General features: G+C 39.5%; 1 protein-coding gene and 1 long non-coding RNA gene across 2 annotated transcripts in view; one reads left to right on the forward strand and one right to left on the reverse strand.

The window, feature by feature from the left end:
- The window catches only part of KIF25 (kinesin family member 25), a 42,390-nt gene extending 25,319 nt beyond the window's left edge, over nt 1-17,071 (forward strand). Inside the window, exons 10-15 of the mRNA XM_027633974.1 lie at nt 3,742-3,891; nt 4,945-5,121; nt 10,215-10,366; nt 12,790-12,987; nt 15,509-15,664; nt 16,876-17,071. Coding sequence (XP_027489775.1) covers nt 3,742-3,891; nt 4,945-5,121; nt 10,215-10,366; nt 12,790-12,987; nt 15,509-15,664; nt 16,876-17,033 — 991 coding nt within the window. The 3' untranslated portion in view covers nt 17,034-17,071. The remainder of the gene's footprint in view (nt 1-3,741; nt 3,892-4,944; nt 5,122-10,214; nt 10,367-12,789; nt 12,988-15,508; nt 15,665-16,875) is intronic.
- On the reverse strand, nt 5,139-11,465 carry LOC113942835. The gene is made up of 3 exons (XR_003526074.1): nt 11,158-11,465; nt 10,937-11,039; nt 5,139-5,430 (listed from the first exon to the last, which is right to left on the reverse strand). It is a non-coding gene; the product is annotated as an uncharacterized LOC113942835 (long non-coding RNA).
- Nucleotides 17,072-18,574: the final 1,503 nt, after the last annotated feature.

An 18,574-nucleotide genomic window follows, 5' to 3' on the forward strand; every position in this document is an offset into this window, starting at 1 on the left:
ACTTCTAGCCGCTTAAGTTTATAAAGTGATTTCTCATTTATACTAGAGCCAACTTAAGCTATTCTTGCAAAGAAGCCTTAAAGTGCATACTGTTATAAACCTTCAGGCTTGAACTGAGATTTGTACATAACTTCTTTTCTGCTCCTTTTTCATCCCTGCTCCAATGTCACTTGATTATATGGTAAAGCTGTCATGTAGCTTTCCCTCCCTGTAGAGGAAAAGACAGTTCCTTTCCCTCCGCGGTGGCAGAGTTGAACTGTCACAGTCCTTGTTCCTGGCAGTCTGTGCACTGAAGTTTCCAAGTCTCCATTTCTTAAAAGCAGCCTAAAAGAGGTATATCAGGATACTGTGGATATGGGGAAATCCCAGACATCCCTTTGCATATGCCACAGAGGGGACCCCAAGGGCTACCTGGGCCGAGGGAAGTCATATATCACATTATTCTTGTTTACCAGTGATAAGTAACCACAGCTTCTGTAGCTAAGCAACCTAGGGACCACTAGGTTGGAGGAGTTTAAAGAAGTCTTAAAACTACTGTTTTCTCCCCCTGCTTTTCCTTTTGCAATGAACATAATTTTGCTTTGGCTCAGTATGTCACTTAAGTGTCTTCAGATATACCCTGTTTGTACCTTGATCTGCTGTACTTCCCACTTTCTAATTTTCACACTGGGAGAATCCTGTCCTAGAATCCAGCATTTTTGTTTTCAGTTAGGAAATGTTATTAAAAACAAAAGACCTGTCTTGTTCTTCCAGAAGTGCTGTTTAAACAGGAGCAGATTTTCAGGGAAGGTAAGTCTGTGCATATGAGCACAGCAGCCTTCCTATTGTAAATGGGAAACAGACATACTTAGTCTGAGCATTGAACCTCTTTGCTGCTCCTGATTGTTTTAGTCTGGGTTCCAAAGTGGTCTGTAACAACTTTTAGGTTAAGTGGAAAGGAGTGTTCTGCTCCTTTTCCTTATTTTTTTCTTTATTTTTCTTTCTTAATGAATTGTTTCATTTTTCAGTATAAATATACAGGAAGAAAAGATTTTTCCATATGCAAAACAGACAAAGTACAGCAGGCTTCAAAGTTTACAGTGAGTCATACAGGACCAGCAAGGGAGTAAAATAGCATTTCTTTACAGCATTGAAGAATCAAACTTTTTTGTTTATTTTAAAGAGGAAAATACATTTCTCCTCCTTTTGATTTTCTTAAACAGTGTTTCTCCTAGTCATAACTTTGCTATAGTGAACACCCACACTCTTTTCAGGAGAGTGCTACAAAACTACTGGTATTCTAGCTTGACAGTAAGAATTTTCTAAACAAGAATATAACTGTCATATATAGTAAGAAGCAGAGGAGAAGGAAAAATATCTGGTGAATCATAGTAAAAAAATTTTAGACTTCTCTATTTGAAACCTTTATGTTGGAACAAGAACACCAATAAAGTAAACTATTATACAGGTAAATATATAGTAATCTGGTGCTTGTTGAATCCCCCAACAATTCATTCTCTCCTGTGCCTACTTAGATATAATACTGCTTTGGCCAGTTTTAGCTCAGTTGGGCTTACTGAAAAACTGTTTTGGCTTTGGCAGAGAAATTTTCACTGATTGATACCCAATTTGCATCTGTCTCTTCAGTGTTCCAATCACCTGTCTACATAGCTTCTAATAATAAAATTTATATCCTATCAGAAGTATTTTGTCCATGATGTTTACTGTCTTCTAACAAGCAACAATTAAGGAACATTTGATTAGCTGGACTATGGGAAGGTCTGACAGACTTCTAAGAAGACTTTAATTCTCTTTTTCCTGAGGAAAACTACAACCTGCAAATTTTTGGCTCCCATTTTGGTTCCAAAGATCTCTTTGATATTGAAGCAGAGCTAGAAATCTCAATAAGCTACAGGTGGCCAGGCAGTGTGCATGAGGGGTGGAATTGGGAAAATTGCTCATTATTAGTCTAGCTGAAAACTACTAAAGTTAGCATGATGTTTTCTACTGACATAAATACAAGTAGAGGTGAATACTTCAAGAAGTCCTCGTTTCAGATTTACAGCCCTAATATCCATCACATTTAATTTTGCTGCAGTGCTATTTGTTTTCAGTTACAGTTATCTCATCTCCTTTACTTCATCGAATCTGTTATTAGACTCCTATTTTATACTCTGTATCCTAAAATCTGGAGGGACCTTACTATAAGTTTACTGACTGCAACTTTGATTTCACATCCCCAGAAAGGTCACCCAGGTATTTGCTGTGTGGCTTATCAGCCCACATTTCTTTCTAGCAAGAGAAAGCTTTCTAAATAACCCTCCCAAAATAATTGCTTCTAGGCATGTTTAATATGCAAAAGATTGCTGCAGTGGCCATGTAAATATTTCATGACTTGAAGCCATACATTTAAAACAGTTAGATGAGGGGTGTTCATTGAAATATGGCATGTGCTTGAAACAACATTTTTGATATGAGGAAAAGCATTGCATAACCAGAAGCAGCTGTTTCAGGTCTGCCCACAGAGGAGGTAGCTTAGGCAGTGAAATTTTACTCCCTGGCAGAACAGGAGCAAGTCCATTCTTGAGACTCTCTAATAGAGCAGAAATTTCAGCAGACGGCAAAGTGCTCCTCGTGTATGGAGATTCTGCTAATCTTGTGTCTCTGAACAAACAAGATAGTCCAGGGAGGGAGTGGTCCTATCAGCATAACTACATGTCTTCCAGGGGTTTTGCTGGCACAGTTCTATGGTCAACACCAAGATGCTGGCAGGTGCTGCAGAGCAGATGCAGCCAAGGAGTACAATCCAGTATCAGTCCTCCCTACAAAGCAGTACTGTGGCTGGATGCATCTGTGCCCTCCCACTTGTTTTGTTTAAGGTGTTGACTTTGATCTGATTATGTTAGAAACACACTTTCTAGATAGGAATCATACCTCTAAGTTCAGATCCCTGAACAGCACAGACATCCACAACTGAGCTCACAACTGTGGACTATTTTTTTTATTATTTTCAGTGCAGTGAAAAAGGCAGTTTCAGAGCTCTCTGTCCATTAGATGTATTTACTTGTCTACTTCAGAAGATGGTGAATTGTGTTTCATAGATGCCTGTACCTCTGCACTAATGTTGTACACTTTTCATTTTCGAGTTGTCCATATCAGAGCAGTTCCTACCACCTTTATTCCAGAGTAGTCATTGTGTGCATGCTCATACTGAACTAATGCTTTTGGTATAAAATTTGCGCCTCTTATTAGGGCTGTCTTCTCTGACTGAGGGCTATGACTGATGAGCCTGCCTGAAAAAGGCTATGAGAGATGAAGAGTTCCCAGCTGTTAAGACACTAGTGCAGTGGTTTGCAGCACAGCACTGTAAGACAAATCAAACCCACTGATGGTTTACTTTAAAATGCTGTCCGGTAAACTGCAGTGCTTCACAAACTGATTTACAAGCAGCTCAGTAGTGCACTTACTGGAAGTTGGGCAGACAGGACATCTAACCTCATCAGTCATTCCAAGCTAAGCATCCCTGAAACTACTTCTTAAAAGCATCCCTTCAACTCTGCTTAAAAAATAAAATCTGTTTAGGTGATTTTATGGGCAATACTTTAGTTACTTTCAGATTTTGAGATCTCCAGAAAGAAATGAGGGGCAGTGTATTTATTTTTTTGTTTCAGTTTGTGTTCCCAAATTGTTTGGGTTTTGACTTGCCACCTAACAAACACATTTGGTCACAGTAAAATAAAGGAAAGCCCTTTTAATTTTCAGGTACAATGTGTGTATCATGGCTTACGGGCAAACTGGAAGTGGGAAGACATACACAATGTTGGGACCACAGGTAGAGGGGAACTTTGCATTCACTACAGAAGATGAATCAGAACTTGGAATTATTCCTCGAGCTACCCAAGAAGTGTTCAGGTAAAAACTAAGTAAAGGCTTGTTGTCAGTGGTAGTCACCTTAAATTTTATAGAAAGAATGAAATAATGTTTGTAATGTATTTATCATTACAGATTTCAGCTTCAGAATGATTAATATTTATATCTTCTCTGACTGCCATTTGATTTTTTAGTTTTTATATGGATTTCTAGTCTCTCTCCTGCTTAATCTGATTTTCTAAGACAATAAGATTATGCAGTCTTGCTGTGTGTTATCTGTCCATCTGTCTTTCAGACTCCTAATTAGCTTTTGAAAATGTTTCAACCATAGTTGTGGAGTCCAAAAGATAATTAAGTTCTTACAAGTTTAGTGAAAATTGACAATTGAATAGATGAAGAGGATCCAGATTAGATCTAAGTCCCAAAGGATAGCGGAATTTTTAACCACAATCTGCTTCTGCTTTGAGAATTTTTTTACTTGAACCTAATACAAGATCGAACTGATGTGCTGCTATGTTATAACAGAAGAGCCATTAGAGGTTTTTCCAGCTAAGCCTGTTTCTTTTGGAGAAGTGTATAAGCTAAATTAAAGATCCAGTTTTGTATGAGAATATCTGTTTAACTGTAAATACTCTCCTGAATAGACAAGCCCTTAATTTATTAATTTTCCCAGGCTGTGGACAGATAACTTCTTACAGATCTAGTTTGCCATCTCTGTCTGTTCATTGCTTGCACTCTGCCAGATTTTATACCCTGAGCTCTGAATGCAATAACAACCAGCAGAGAAATGATATAAAAAAAATCTTGAGGCAGGAGGCTAGCGGAGAAAACCAATTTAAGTCAGTACAGCTGTTTGGAAAGTTAAATTTTATATATTGCTTCATATATAACTTAACTGTATATTCTGATTCTTCAGTTTAACATTATCATATGGATGAGACAAAGCCACAGCTGCAGATAAGCACTTTTATCAGATTATAATTAGATTACAATTAAAGAATAAATCTTTATTTACACGTTGCTTACTTGGGATTTGACTTGAACATTTTTTGGCTTTTTTCTTCTTTTTTTTTTTCCCTTATTTTTATTTTCCAGGCTTATTTCAGAAAAGCCACCAGGAAGTTACTGGGTTGAGGTTTCTGTTGTAGAAGTGTATAATAATGAAATTTTTGATCTTCTGGCCAAAGACAGTTATGGAAAAGTATTTAGCATCAAGCGTGACGTTGTCACAACCAGAGAAGGAAAGAGTGATGTTCCATTGCTTACACATGAGTAAGTACATGACTTGATCCTTGCCATCCAAACATGATCTGGTGTTAATGCAATGTATAACTGTCACAAAATTGCATTATAGGCACGAGATTGCTTCTAAACAATGAGTCCTTATCATGTGCAAAAGAACAGTTCTGTTTCTGTTGGCTCAGTCTATTAGACTACAGTTCACTGCAAATGTCAAAATACTTCCAGAAATAACTGTACAATTAGTTTGAGTTATACTCCTGTGTTAAGTACCTTCTACTCAGAATGCCTGAAGATTGCTGCATATTTTCTTGTTGCTGGGTCTATGACTCTTCTTGTCAGCTGTAGAATAAGAGTCACAAAGCACTTTCCATTTAGTCTTACTAAATGATAAAATTTACACATTATAATAGAAATTGATGTACTCTTTGTAAATTTTTAAGCATCTGTAGAATGTTAGCCTTCCGTACATGCGTTGGAGTTAAAAAAATGTAAAAATAATTAGATTTTAAGTGATCTTTAATACAAATATCCATTTTACTACTGCTTAGTGTTCTGTTTCCATAACTGGAGGTGTTAAAGTTGGAATTGGTACGTTGGCGTGTTAGCAAACCATTGATATGGTTTGAACCCATAGTTCTTGAAAATGGAGGTTCTTCAAACTAAAAGCTAAGAAGCAGCTAAGCTTCTAACCATTCACTTTTAAGATGTATACTTTCCCACCATCAGTGTATGGTAAGTTGGATTCTTATTTACACAATTTGACACTGTAGGAAGAGTTAGGGTATTTAGGGCTACAGCTGTACTTACTGTAATGCCTTCTTTTACTTACTAAGCGTTACAAAGACTTGTTCTAGTACTCATGTATGTGTGCTATACAAAGCAAATGTATAGTACTTTCTTGTTATATGTAAGACACCTTGGGTAATTAGACATTCAAAATCATGTATCCATAAAAATTCCTCTATTAACAAGAGGGAATCTGTTTCAGATGCTTCATTTTACTAGTGTTTATCATAGAATGTCCTGAGTTGGAATGGACCCACAAGATCATTGAGTCCAACCCCAGGCCCTGCACAGGACAGCCCCAAGAATCGCTATTGCAGGGTCCGACCACCTCCTGGGTGAAGAACCTTTTCCCAATATCCAATGTAAACTCCTCTGACACAGCTTTATGCTCTTCTCTCGTGTCCTGTCACTGATCACCAGAGGGAAGAGTTTGGTTCCTGCCCCTCTCCTTCCCCTCATGAAGAAGTTGTAAGCTGCAATGAGGTCTCCCCTCAGTCTCTTTCTCCAGGCTGAACAGACCAAGTGACCTCAGCTGCTCCTCGTGCGGCTTCCCCTCAAACCCCTTCACCACTTTTGTGGCCCTCCTTTGGGCCTTATGGTAGTAGTATCAACATCAGAAAGAAAAAAATCAGGACTAAAGTACTAGTGGCACCAAAGAGGTGATGGTACCCACTGGAATTAAACTACTGGACATCTCTCTGTGAGCACCTAGCATGAGAACAGTTTCCAAAGGGAAACATTTCTGCTTGTGTGTTACAGAGATGTCTAGAAACATAAAAAAATGTCCTGCTTCTTGAGCAAATAATCTTTGTGAAAAGAAACATCTTGCTCTATTGAAATGTTTAGAGCAGCATTATAGTTTTCTAGGTTTCTGGGGGAAACATGATGTTTTTCTTCACTTCTCTGTAATAACTCTTTGTCCTGGTCCGATCCCTTCTTTTCCAAGGGAGGTTAGCAGTCATATTTGAAATGCATCCCTCCTCCATGCCAATTAAAATAAAATGCACCCTCAGTGGAAATAATTTTGTCTTGTGGGACTTAGTCGCATAAGCAGACCAGTAGTTGTTTGTTTATATGGGTTTATGCTATTGCCAGAAAACCTTGATAAAAATACAAGAATGTACTGGAGGATTGAGCAAACATACTTTTATTCTACCTAGTGAGACACATTTATTGACTTATGTTTTCTACCCATTTAATTGCTCATGGAAAAGTGGGACCCCAGAGAAATTGTCAGGTGGCTTTCTTTCCTATGGGAGCTATAGAACTCTTCTTTCTTTCTATGAAACAATAAGCACTGTAATATTCTAGGAAGGATTAACCTTTGTGTCCAGGGTATGCCTGCTCTTTGGTCTTGAGGTTAAATACGATTTCCAGAGAAATTCTGCATGCTTCATTGCACTCTGCATGCTCCATAAGAGCATGGAATGAGTGAAAAGTGACCAGAGTTTGAAGTGATGAATCCTTTTGCCTTTTCTGTCTGTATTACACTGACTGGTGGATTTTTGTTTGTCCCTGTTCTTGGATTTCCCCAGCTGTGACTCTACTCCAACCTTTAGCATCTTCTTAAGGCTGTGCTGTTAAGGGAATGAAAAACTCCAGAAGAGGCTGGGAGCAGAGCCTAACCTGTGTGTGCTGAATCTTTCTTGGAGGAGCTAATCTTTTTCCTTTGACTAGAGAGGAAAAGAACCGTATGACATAAGAAATGAAGATGGGTGCATGTAGTGTGGGCATGAGGGGAGTTGAATTTTCCTGTTTCATCAGAACTTTTAAGTAATTTTTAATTATGGTACTTCAGTAACTAGGATGTTGGCCTGGCTTCAGTTCATTCCTGGAAAGTGCCTACTCCACTTCCCAAGGGAGCTTTGTATAGTTAGTGGGTGACTCATACCTTTTTGTAGGTTTTGGAGAGGGGAGAGGGGAGATGCAGTGGGACTTGTGCCACAGAGAAAAGAAGTAGAAGCTACAATAAGGTTTCATTTGTCCTTCTAGTTAATAAAATGGCTGCTCTGTTTATTTCTGTAAATTTTAATTTATGTTAAAGGAACCTGGCACCTTGAATTAAACCTCTTAAAAACCACTTATCTCAATCAGTTAATACTAAATTCTAATGCAAACATAAATAAAAATATGGACTTGTACTTCAATTACAATGCAAGCAGTGAAAAAATTCCAATTCATAAACAGGTTATATTAATAATTACACAGAAAGGTTAATAAGAAAAAGCAAACCCAAACAAAGTAAGGGAACCATTGAATGAGGCCACCCAGCTGCCCAAAATCTAAAGTAAACAGCTGGTGCTTTGAATAAAAACACATCCTCATTTATGATATTATTTCATCTAGAATATATTGGCCTGCTGAGTCTCACTGGCTTCTCCATATATCCATTAAAGTACAGTAGTCTCTTTCCTGCTAACATGTTCATCCTAGTGAATCACAAAAACCTCAAGTCTTTTTCTTCTTTTATAGTTTGGTTGACTTTGGAGAACATTCAGCATCAAATTCATAACCTAACCACAACAGGGCTTCTCTTTGTAGAATCTGGTCCTGGAACGTGCGGCATATAGAGCATCATAAAGTCGTAGAGATTATACTTAAATATTATTTCTGTCAGTCCTGCTGAGGAGCTGCTGTGCCAAGCTCATCACACTGGGGATGCTGCTTCCCTCCAAAGCCAGCTGCAGCTGTCCAGGAGGTGACAAACACTGACAGCACACCCTGAGGCCTGTCTTCTGCAAATGCTTACTGTAGGGTGGCAGCTCATGGCACTGACCCCTTTGATAGGGCACAGCAGCACCTTGCAGAACCCAACAGTCTGGCGCTGCATCCCAGCCAAGGCTGCTTCCCTTTCAAGGCATCCAGTCCTGGCTGACCAGCCACTGGAAGATGCAGTTCAAGACTTGGGAAGGCAGGATGTGTGCCTCCTTTGACTGGAGGCAATACTCAGATCACCCCAGTATGAGGCTCTGACTGTAGGAACTAGAGCCACTGCTTCCCTGCTGTTGCCAGGTCAACCAGCCAGGGAGACATCACCAGTTGTACCTCTACCAAGAGGTGTTACGAGGGAGGCCAACATGTGTGGCTCAGGATTGACAGGAGAAGTCTGTAGCGATTATTTACTTCATGCAGCCCTGGATACACAAAGAACTGCTTTTAGGTGGCCGCTTCTCTTAAGTGCCTATAAATATGGCGTGGCCAAGTGCTTTTCTGTTCTTCAGGTGCCCTTGCTTTATTTTCTGAGGAAATTGCTTTAGTTGGGCATAGTTTGTTTTCTTTTGCTCTTCTGTCTCTAAACTCTTCAAGTAGGGCTCTTAACATAAAATAAGTTTGTGCCCGGTGTGACCTTTAATGAAATCAGCCAAATCTAAATAATGAAGACCTTGCCTTTTATAACATGCTTGCTTTTGCTGACTGCAGCATTGTGGTACCAAGCCTGTGGCCTGTCAGGAGTGTTATGATTCTGCTATTACAGGGCATTCAGTCACCAGGCAGTCCTAATTTGTACCCCCACCTGAAAACTATTGTTTAGGTGTTGTATCTTGAATGATTATTGAAGAAGGCAATGCGGTGGAAGGAAAGGGTAGGCAATCTTTCCTCATTTGTTTTAAACATTGCAAACCTAGGGAAAATCATAGTGATTTTCTTCTTTAGCTAATCAGTTTATTTCACTTCCTGTATTAATTTCACTTTCTGTATTAATTTCACTTTCTGTGTTAGGTCTTTGCCCTTTGACTGATAATATTTGCAGTACTTCCTTTAACTGGAAAAGTAAACAGATAGTACAGGATAAAATGGTCTATAGGAACTTATGCCTATCTATTCTGACATTGAACAGTGGAATTGAACTTTTTTCCAGGGATTCTGGTTTTCATTCCAAATGTGAAATATGATTTCCAGAGGCCCAGAGAAATTTTGGGGGGTTTTGCCTAATACTACCTAAGAAAAGGAGCTACCTCAACATAAACTGGACAAATCCACCTCTGTAAGACCAGAGATTCCAGCAATGTCTAATCCTATGTCTTCTCTTCCAAAGTGTGGAGATGTAGAAATTTCAGTTTCTTCAAGAGCTGAGCTACAGTAACTATGGACCTGCAAGGCTAACAGGCCACTTCTGCAGCACTTTCAGGACTACATCACAGCTTTTGTCTTGAATTTTCATCTTGGACTACATCCCACCTGGAAAAATCTATATACAGTTGTTTGTGCAGCTCAAAACTGAGATCAGTATAAGGAGAAGAGCAGAGATGTGGAAATGCTGAGATTCTCACCTAAATTGTCAGCTTTCTCATGTGATTTTTCCTGTGTGTCAGTTAAATATCCTTCTTGTTTCTTAGGACCGTTGAAAATGCATCCGAGTTTTTACATCTAGTCAAGAAAGGCCTACAGCTGAGAGTCAGGCACCCAACACTGGTGCATGCTCACTCCTCTCGTTCTCATCTGGTAGTGACATTGACCATAACCACAATTGTCTTTGGAGATAACTTTGGTAAGTAGGATGTTACTAAAATGCATCTAGAGCCAGTTGTTTTTAGAAAAACAGTCTGTGGACTGTGAGATTTTCATATTGTTTTTTCTTCCTTTTTCAATGTTTGATACATTCCCTCAGTTCTTTTCCATTTTTCTAACTTCTACATACCTTCTTAAATAACAGACCACTTGGATGTTTGAATGCTACTGAAACTTTGAGTTTCATAAAAACTTACCACTTTTCTTTACATGTCTTGACTTACAGAGTTCTTGGAGTTTTATAGCATGGAGCAACTAATGAATAAATGTTATCAGTAAGTCATAAGAGAGTTAAGATCTCAGTAAGATAGATAAAGTAGTTAAATCACTTAGAATGAATAATTACATGTCATACAAAGTTTGTGGTAAAGCTAACCATGCATTATAGGGATTGGATACACTTTTGGGTGAGAAATAATCAAATTGTTTTACCTCCTACCTTGCAAAAAAGTCCGTTAAATTGTTAGTAATAGGTCACTGCATGAAAAGTTGTCTTATATACGGTGGCAACATCTCTATTTCTACTTTTCATTACCACACCAAGACTTACCAGTTTATTGCTTTTGGGATTTTTGGAGTTAACTTTATTTTCTTTTGCTTATGTTATAATTAGGCTCTCTGTTTCCAGTGCTCTGGTCCATCTCCTTCATACTCTGCAACAACAGTATGATTTTAGAAAGTGGGAAATATTTCACATTTTTTCCCTTAGATTGCTATCAGAAATTAAACCACCAGTATCAGCAAAGCAGAACAAACAGTGCCCTTACTTACCTACAGGCCTTGCCAAAAGACACAGTTACTTCAGAAGTTGCAGCTCCAGTGTTTCAGATGTTAGCTCTAGGCAGCTCCAGATTCTTGTCAGTCAGACAGATGTTACAATTTTCAAAACTCAGTGTTGCACTGTTAGGTACCAGCCATCTTGTCTAGTCCAGAATTCTCTTTACCACTTCTAATTGCAGTCACTCCACTGTGACATGTTGTCTGGCAGCAAAGCTCTGTAGAAATGTGTAATTGTTGAATGCAGACTCAGGCTTTCAGCTCACAGCGCATGGATGAAGATGTGCCCTGTAGGGGGACGGAGCAACACTGCAACACTGCTCTGCAACAGTGTGACAACATGTGTGATAGCACATTCTGTCTTGTTTAAAAGGAGAAGATCCTGATTTAAAAGCCAGGTGCAATTGTCAAATACCACACCACCAGATATCTGTCACTAAATAAAAGGTTGTAAAATCTGTGGTGAGTTCAGCACCTAAAGCCAGGGTTGACAAGCCAGCACTTTTTCAGGTTTGATTAAGGTGTTTTAGCATGTATTATCTGTCTTTTGAGGAAAGCTGTTTCTTAATTTTGTTGTCTAAAACTAAAGAAGAGACCACTTAGTTGACACTGTATGGCCTGAAGCCATTTATTCTGTGTAAACCAACACAGCTGCTCTGTCTACACTGTGAACATCCAGCTTGAGTTTTAGCAGCAGCCTACTTGGAGAAGTACAGAGCTCTGCAACACAAGTCATCTGCTCTTTACTCAAGTTTTGCAGCTGGAAACTTTGTACTATTCCAACTAGACTCTTTAAACACCCAAGAAAGTCTGTTGTCTCTATGACCTGTAGCAGAGTATGTGTCTTTTATTCCTTTATGTCTTTCAGAGGGAGAAAGAGAGAGATGGATGAAAACCAAAACACTAATTAAAAAACAAAACTGCATTGGGAATTCCCTTTTAAATATATTCCTGCTAAGCTGATGTGAAAGCAGATTTCCCAGAGAATCTGTCTTTGTCTTCCTTCTCAGCAGAGAGTGAAAGCCAGATGCTGCTGCTGAGGAAGACGAAGGATAGTAGTAGGTAACCAACCTGGACAAATGGGAGTAATACTATTTAGGCTAATAGCTTATCATGTGTAGATCCAGCAGTGGGATACGAGGGCTGAAGGAAGTCCAGGGGGAACAGCAGGAAAGGACAAAATAGAAAAGGCAGGATGAGGATTTTTTTTTTTTTTTGCCAGAGCACCAGCAAGTTATGTTTCTAATACATAGAACCAGACTTCAGAGTCTACTGCTCCCAAAGATCCAAAATCTCACTTTGGTTACAGTCAGTCTAAAACTTGAAAAAAATACCTCTTTAAAGGCCTTACTGAACTCCTCTTTCTTGCTTTCCACATTGTATACAACACAACCAACACCAGAACTTGTTACCAGTTGGTACAATCAGTTTGATAAGTAAAACCTTAAATAAGATAGAAAAAGTGATTCAGCCTGCCTTGCCATGGATTCTGACTTGTATATTGCTTCTGTTAGAATAGTCTTAAACAGCAGATACTGTACATCCCCTATTCATGTCCCATTTTCCCCCATCTCAATTACCAGTGTCAGTGAGAAGCTCTCCTTGTTTGCTTTTTCCATTAAACAGGTACTTCATGGGAAGATGAACAAGCCAGTCAGAGACTAAATAAAGAAGTTTCCTGCACCTTTCCACAAAAAACGAGAGATAGTAAATCTACCTCTTCCTCTGGAACCTCTTCACCAGTGCAAGTAGAAGCAACTGAGAAAATTAAGCAAGTCAAAACTAGACTGCAGCTGGTGGACCTTGCTGGTAGTGAGTGTGTCGGTAAGGAATGTGCCTGTTTGTGGGCATGGATTGTCCTAGATCTAGGTTACAACAGTTGCCTTTAGTTCTTTATGGAGGGGTACATGCTACCCTGCTCACATACCAGGCTCATTTAAACCCACAGATCCTGCCAAAAAAAAATTTTTGAGGGCTGATTGTTCCAGTTTTACACTGGTACAGTATAACTGAAAATCTGACTGCATAAGCTTAAAATAAGCCCAGGGTGTTTACCCATATCTTAAGTATATTATTTGTTCAAACTGGTTTTATTAGGCCTGTTTTTCTGCTCTGGAAAGTAGCATGTTTTTGTACAGAAATGTTTCAAGTGCATAAATTATTTAAGTATTACAAATATCTGTAATAATTGATATCACCATGTGTAGGGTTTTCTGCCTTTTTGTGGAAATTAGTGTTGAAAAGATAATATTGTTTTTGTTGTTTCTTCAAAGCATTTTCCTCCTCCTGCCTCGTCTATGCACACAATAATTTAAAAAACTTGATTATTTCCTAAAGGACAAGCTTTCTTACCAAGAAAAACCATGCAGCCAAATGTACCATTCCAGAAATAATGTTTTGAAAACTGAACCAGTATTATGAAAGAGTCTTTTACTTTACTGCCAAGAATTCTTGCTGTTGCTCACTGTTAAACTTTTGTTCTACAGAGAAACCTAATATAATACATTATTTTTTTCATTTGCTCTAAATGCTGAAAACATGTAATTTTGCAACAGGGTGTGTGTTTGTTCTCTCAGTTAAACCAGGACAAACATTTCCTTGGGTTGGGGCTCGGCAGGCCAGATCCTCCAGTGAAGCCAGAAGAGCTGTGCTAACATCAGTGTTAGATGTGGCCCAGCACACACAGCAGACTGCCCTCTGCCATCAGCTGCGCCGGTGAATTTACCCTGGTAAAAGTGAGGGCAGCTGTTAACTCATAACTGTTTTAAAATGTCAGCAAATCTAAGGGAGCAGCAATACATCAGGCTTCTCACACACTTCAGCACCCTGCCTTGTTAGCTCTACAGCCATCCCGAGCCATTTACAGGCCAAGTGGTGCCTTTCTGGCAAACTAGGTTTCAGTTTGAAAACTCAGCTACATGCTTTCGTGGAAGTTCATCTAACCAAATGCAGATAAGGAGCAGTTTAAACAATTACCCCCTCACCTATTTGCAGTTTTCTGCTTTAGAGTGATGTCCGTTGTCTCAGGAGTCCACCTTTCCTTGAATAAAAGAAGTCTGGGGATGTTTGTATACACAATGGCCCCAGTAATGTTAGCCTGAGATTCATCCTATCACAGATTGTTGTCCACCCTTTGGCAAGTCTTCCAAACTCTTTTGCTCCATGTCTCTCTGACAAGAGACTCTACCACTCTAACCTCATCCTCTCCCACAGTCGCATTTCTCCTCATTGTCCAGACTTCTGGGGCTTTTGCTATTACTGTGCCTTTTCACATTTGCCTCCTGAACTCCTCGTTTGCCTCTTGAACTCCAGTTTGGAAAATGCTGCCCTATGGGAAAGACAGGATCTCTAGCAGCTCCCTGTACCTGTCTAGAGGTGGAAGAGTAGGCAGAAGAGGAAACTGTTAGCCCTATCTGATCAGCCCACTACTGTGAGCTCTGCCTAACATGGATCATGTGCTCTGGGTAAGGAGAAGTGATTGCAGATCACTTCTGTACCTCATCCACTGTCCTGAACAAAGCTCAAATTTGAATAATGTGATACTAAACGCTAATAGCAAATTTCTCTTCCTCAAATGGGCAGGAGGAATTAATTACTCTTAACTGTACACTCATCCAGACTGATCAGAGTTGAGCTTGGCGCACCTCTGAGTTGGTGCAATGTGTTGCATAGACCAAACCTTTCCAGTGTTGCTCAGGGGCAGCATAGCTACACACCACCATGCTGGTTGAGTGGTAGAAGGGCATAATTTTCCTTTATCCATTTCCTTATAGCAAATCATGCCATAAACCACCACCTCACAGCCTTGGGTGAACACAAACCCCTCATGCTTGTGTCTGCTATACAGTTTTGCTTCTGCAGCTTGTGCCATCAGTGCCTCCCCTCTTTTTCCTAAGGGATACAGGTGGGGCAGTTACCTATTATAAAAAATGGTGAAACAAAACAGACTTCTTTCTGGGGACATTGTGGACTGGTGTTTTGTCTTGTCTGATCTTAAGGTGTTCCTACATTCTCGATTCCTTGTTCTTAATACATATGAAGTGCATTGTACAGATGAAGAGATCAACTTCAACATGAGATGCTTCAGACCATCTGTAGACACTGAACCTTCTTTAAGAAGGTTCTTCAAAAGAGTGTGTAGAGTATTAAACAATTTATTGGCATTCCAGACTGAAAAACCACTGCATCTTGCTTTTGTCATGGGTGGGCTGGAAGTCGTCGTTCAGAATTTGTGTTTAAAAATGCTGAGTCAAAAGTAGACGATACAGCAACAGAATTTTCCCCTCATTACAGTTTGAAGCAGCTTTGCTTAGTGTTACCATTGCCTTTGTCTACACTGTACCAGGTATGTCTGGAGTGACAGGGGCCGCACTGAGAGAGACATCGTTTATTAACCGCAGCTTGTCCGCCCTGGCCGACGTTCTTGGAGCAATAGCAGAGCAACGGTCTCATGTCCCATATCGGAACAGCAAACTTACCCATCTGCTTCAGGACTCCGTAGGTGAGGGATTATTCTGATTTCTGTTTAACTATAGATTTCTCCTCCTAGTTTTCACCTTCTTTTGTTGTGTAAAACTAGAGGATGATCTTGTACTCCTTGCTTGTATGTGGCCTCTGTTCAAAGACTCTGGTCCTGGAGCCAGTGTGAGTGTGAGTACACAGTGAGGGTTCTGAACTCCTCCTGAATTTGGCTAAACCTTGCTGTTTCCAAGGTTCATTTGAGGAACATCTCAATAGGGTCATGTAAAGGTTAAAAATTGCATTTCACTGGTGTTTCATGTCAGGTACAGTTGACAAGTTAAACTTCAGTCTTTATTACTACAGGGTATAATCAAGTAATTGCACATTCCTTAATATTGTGCCCTGTAGCAGTGAGACAAAGGAGAAAGACAGGACATGGTACTGTGCTACAACTTCTTTCTGTGTTTGGGACACTTCCTCTTCTTTGGCTCCTCATCTGTGCAGAAGCAGTTTTAAAGCAAGTGTTATTCCTGCAGTAATGTCAGATTTGTGTCCATTTTTATAGTATATTAGTCCATTTTTCTTCAGCCAGAAAATATTAGCCCTCGTGCTTTTAATCTCCAAGGCACTGACAGTGAATGAGGTAATAGTTCTTCAGAGCTTCTGAAATACTATTAATTTTTGCTTAAACTTTGAATTTCACCTACTGCTGGAGTCTCTACTGTGAAAAGGGAAAGCCAAAAAGAGAAGTGAGTTTAGAGGCTATATGTAGGCTCTGAGCTTGGTTTTAACCACGCCTGGTGTATGACTTTGGTGACACTGTTTATGTCAAATGTTGAAAATGGCAATTTCCTCCTTTGTTAGATGATTCTTGGTAAACTTCTGAGTCTGTTTTGTTTTATTGTCACACAAATAAGCCATTTTGCCATTGCCCCAAATTTACAAACGTTTGGCAAAACTTAATGAAGTGCCCAGGCCCATAACATACGTGCTGATTAACTGATGAAGTTATAAGGAGAAAAAAATCTAAGTTACAAACTGTAAAACACTTGGGGGTAAATATCATACTGTTAGATATAGACTCCCCTTGAAGGGGCTGTCTGTTTTCAACAGCTTTCTTCACGAGCAGTCTTCTGCTTCATAAAAGCAATGGTAACCTATGCTTACTGTTGTGTAGATCAATACGTTACCAGTGTATAACTTACTGAAAATGAGGTAAATAAGTATGTTTTGCCTTTTCCCTGCTTTTAGGAGGCGATGCTAAACTGTTGGTTATGCTGTGCATCTCTCCTGGCCAGAAGTACTTAACAGAATCAATGCAGTCTCTGGGATTTGGGACTCGTGCTCGGCAAGTTCAGAGAGGACAAGCCAAGAAAAAAAATTTCCCAATGCCTAGTAAAGCAAAATAAAACTTAAGACTCCTGTGGATTAAAGTATTATTAATGAGTTCCTCAGACTGAAATGTATATCGTTGTCCTAAAGCCATTCTTTTAGATATCATCTGCCAGATAAAATAAACAATCCTCAACATGGCATTAGTAAGCAATAAACCTGCTGATACTGTTCTTTCTTCTAACATAATAGTAAGTATTGACAAGAGCTACCAACCATGGTGGAATGGCAGAGAAATAAATTGGACTTTCAGACATGGCTTTGCCTGTGTGTTACCTTTGGGCAAGTAGAACTGAGTCAACAGAGCTCTGATTTAGGATGGTTCACTTCTGTAAGGCCAAGGGTGCATTCTGTTTTCTCGGTAGAAGACAAGAGTCTAAAGCACTCCAGTGTTTCAAAACAGCAAGTGAAATACTTCCTCCCAGCTTGGATTAAGATGAGAAGTCATTTTGGATTGCTCTTCTATCTAGCACGGATGGGGTCATTCCTAATGCACTATCAACAGGCAGGAGTGTAAAGCAGTCTGTGAGCTGTATTGAATGGAGTTCTGTTCTCTGGTTTTAGGTGGGAAATAATGGCATTAGTGAGCTGGAGAAAAATGAGTAAGGCTATATCTGTTATCCCTCTGGAATGTAGTTTAGGAAGCAAATGAGGGATTACACAACTTTCTGAAAACACACTTAGGTTAAATGGTTGGAACAAATCCCAGCTCTGCTGAGTTCACTAAAACCACAGCTTTGCCTAGTTTGGGGGTATTTTTGCTTCATGAGTGCTGAGAAGCCCTGAACTAAAGATCCTAATGGGACCCACCTTGTACAACTGTTTTAGTAGTACTCTGGCCTCTTGTTTCTCTTGCATTTCTCAAGCAAGTTAAACACATCACAACCTTTAAACTGTGCCTGCAGATTAGAAGAGGATAACTGTCCATCACACAAATAAAACACCAAGTAGCAGCTTGTCATATGCTATTTGTAATCCACAAGTGGCTTTCACCCTCTTATACCAGTGCTGAGACAACATCATGCAGGGTTTGTGAATGAAGTTACACTGGAAGAAGTTTCAAGGAAGTTTAAAGTGTTAGAGATGAGAAGTGGTTCTGAGATGAGCAGTTGGGTTCAAATAACATCTGATGTGTTTTACCCACTACATTATTGCTCAGCAGAGGCCTCAAGATCCAATCCTAATTTTTTCCACCAGCAGTTACTCTGCCCCTAGACTGGGAGAGAGGTCATTGTTAGGTCACTGCAAGAAGGCTTAAATTGCAGTGGCCTACCCAGAAGTCCGGAGTTTATAGTACTCCAAGTCATTTAACCTTCACAAACATAAATATTTATCCAGAGATTATGTAGCATACTATTATTGGAATTTCATCCTTGAATATGTAACAGCTGCTGTGTTGCATGCAGTGCTCTGGTGCTCAGAAATTACTATCCAACCAAGTAGTAACACTTGCTTTCCTAAATAATGTCATGAGGGTAAAAAATGCTTTAACTTTACCTGATTCCAACAGTAACAGGTGGTTACAAAAAGAATTTGGCCACTGGAACTTATGAAGCTG

This window comes from Corapipo altera, unplaced genomic scaffold, assembly GCF_003945725.1.
Source record: "Corapipo altera isolate COAL_440 unplaced genomic scaffold, ASM394572v1 2b, whole genome shotgun sequence".
NCBI lineage: Eukaryota > Metazoa > Chordata > Aves > Passeriformes > Pipridae > Corapipo > Corapipo altera.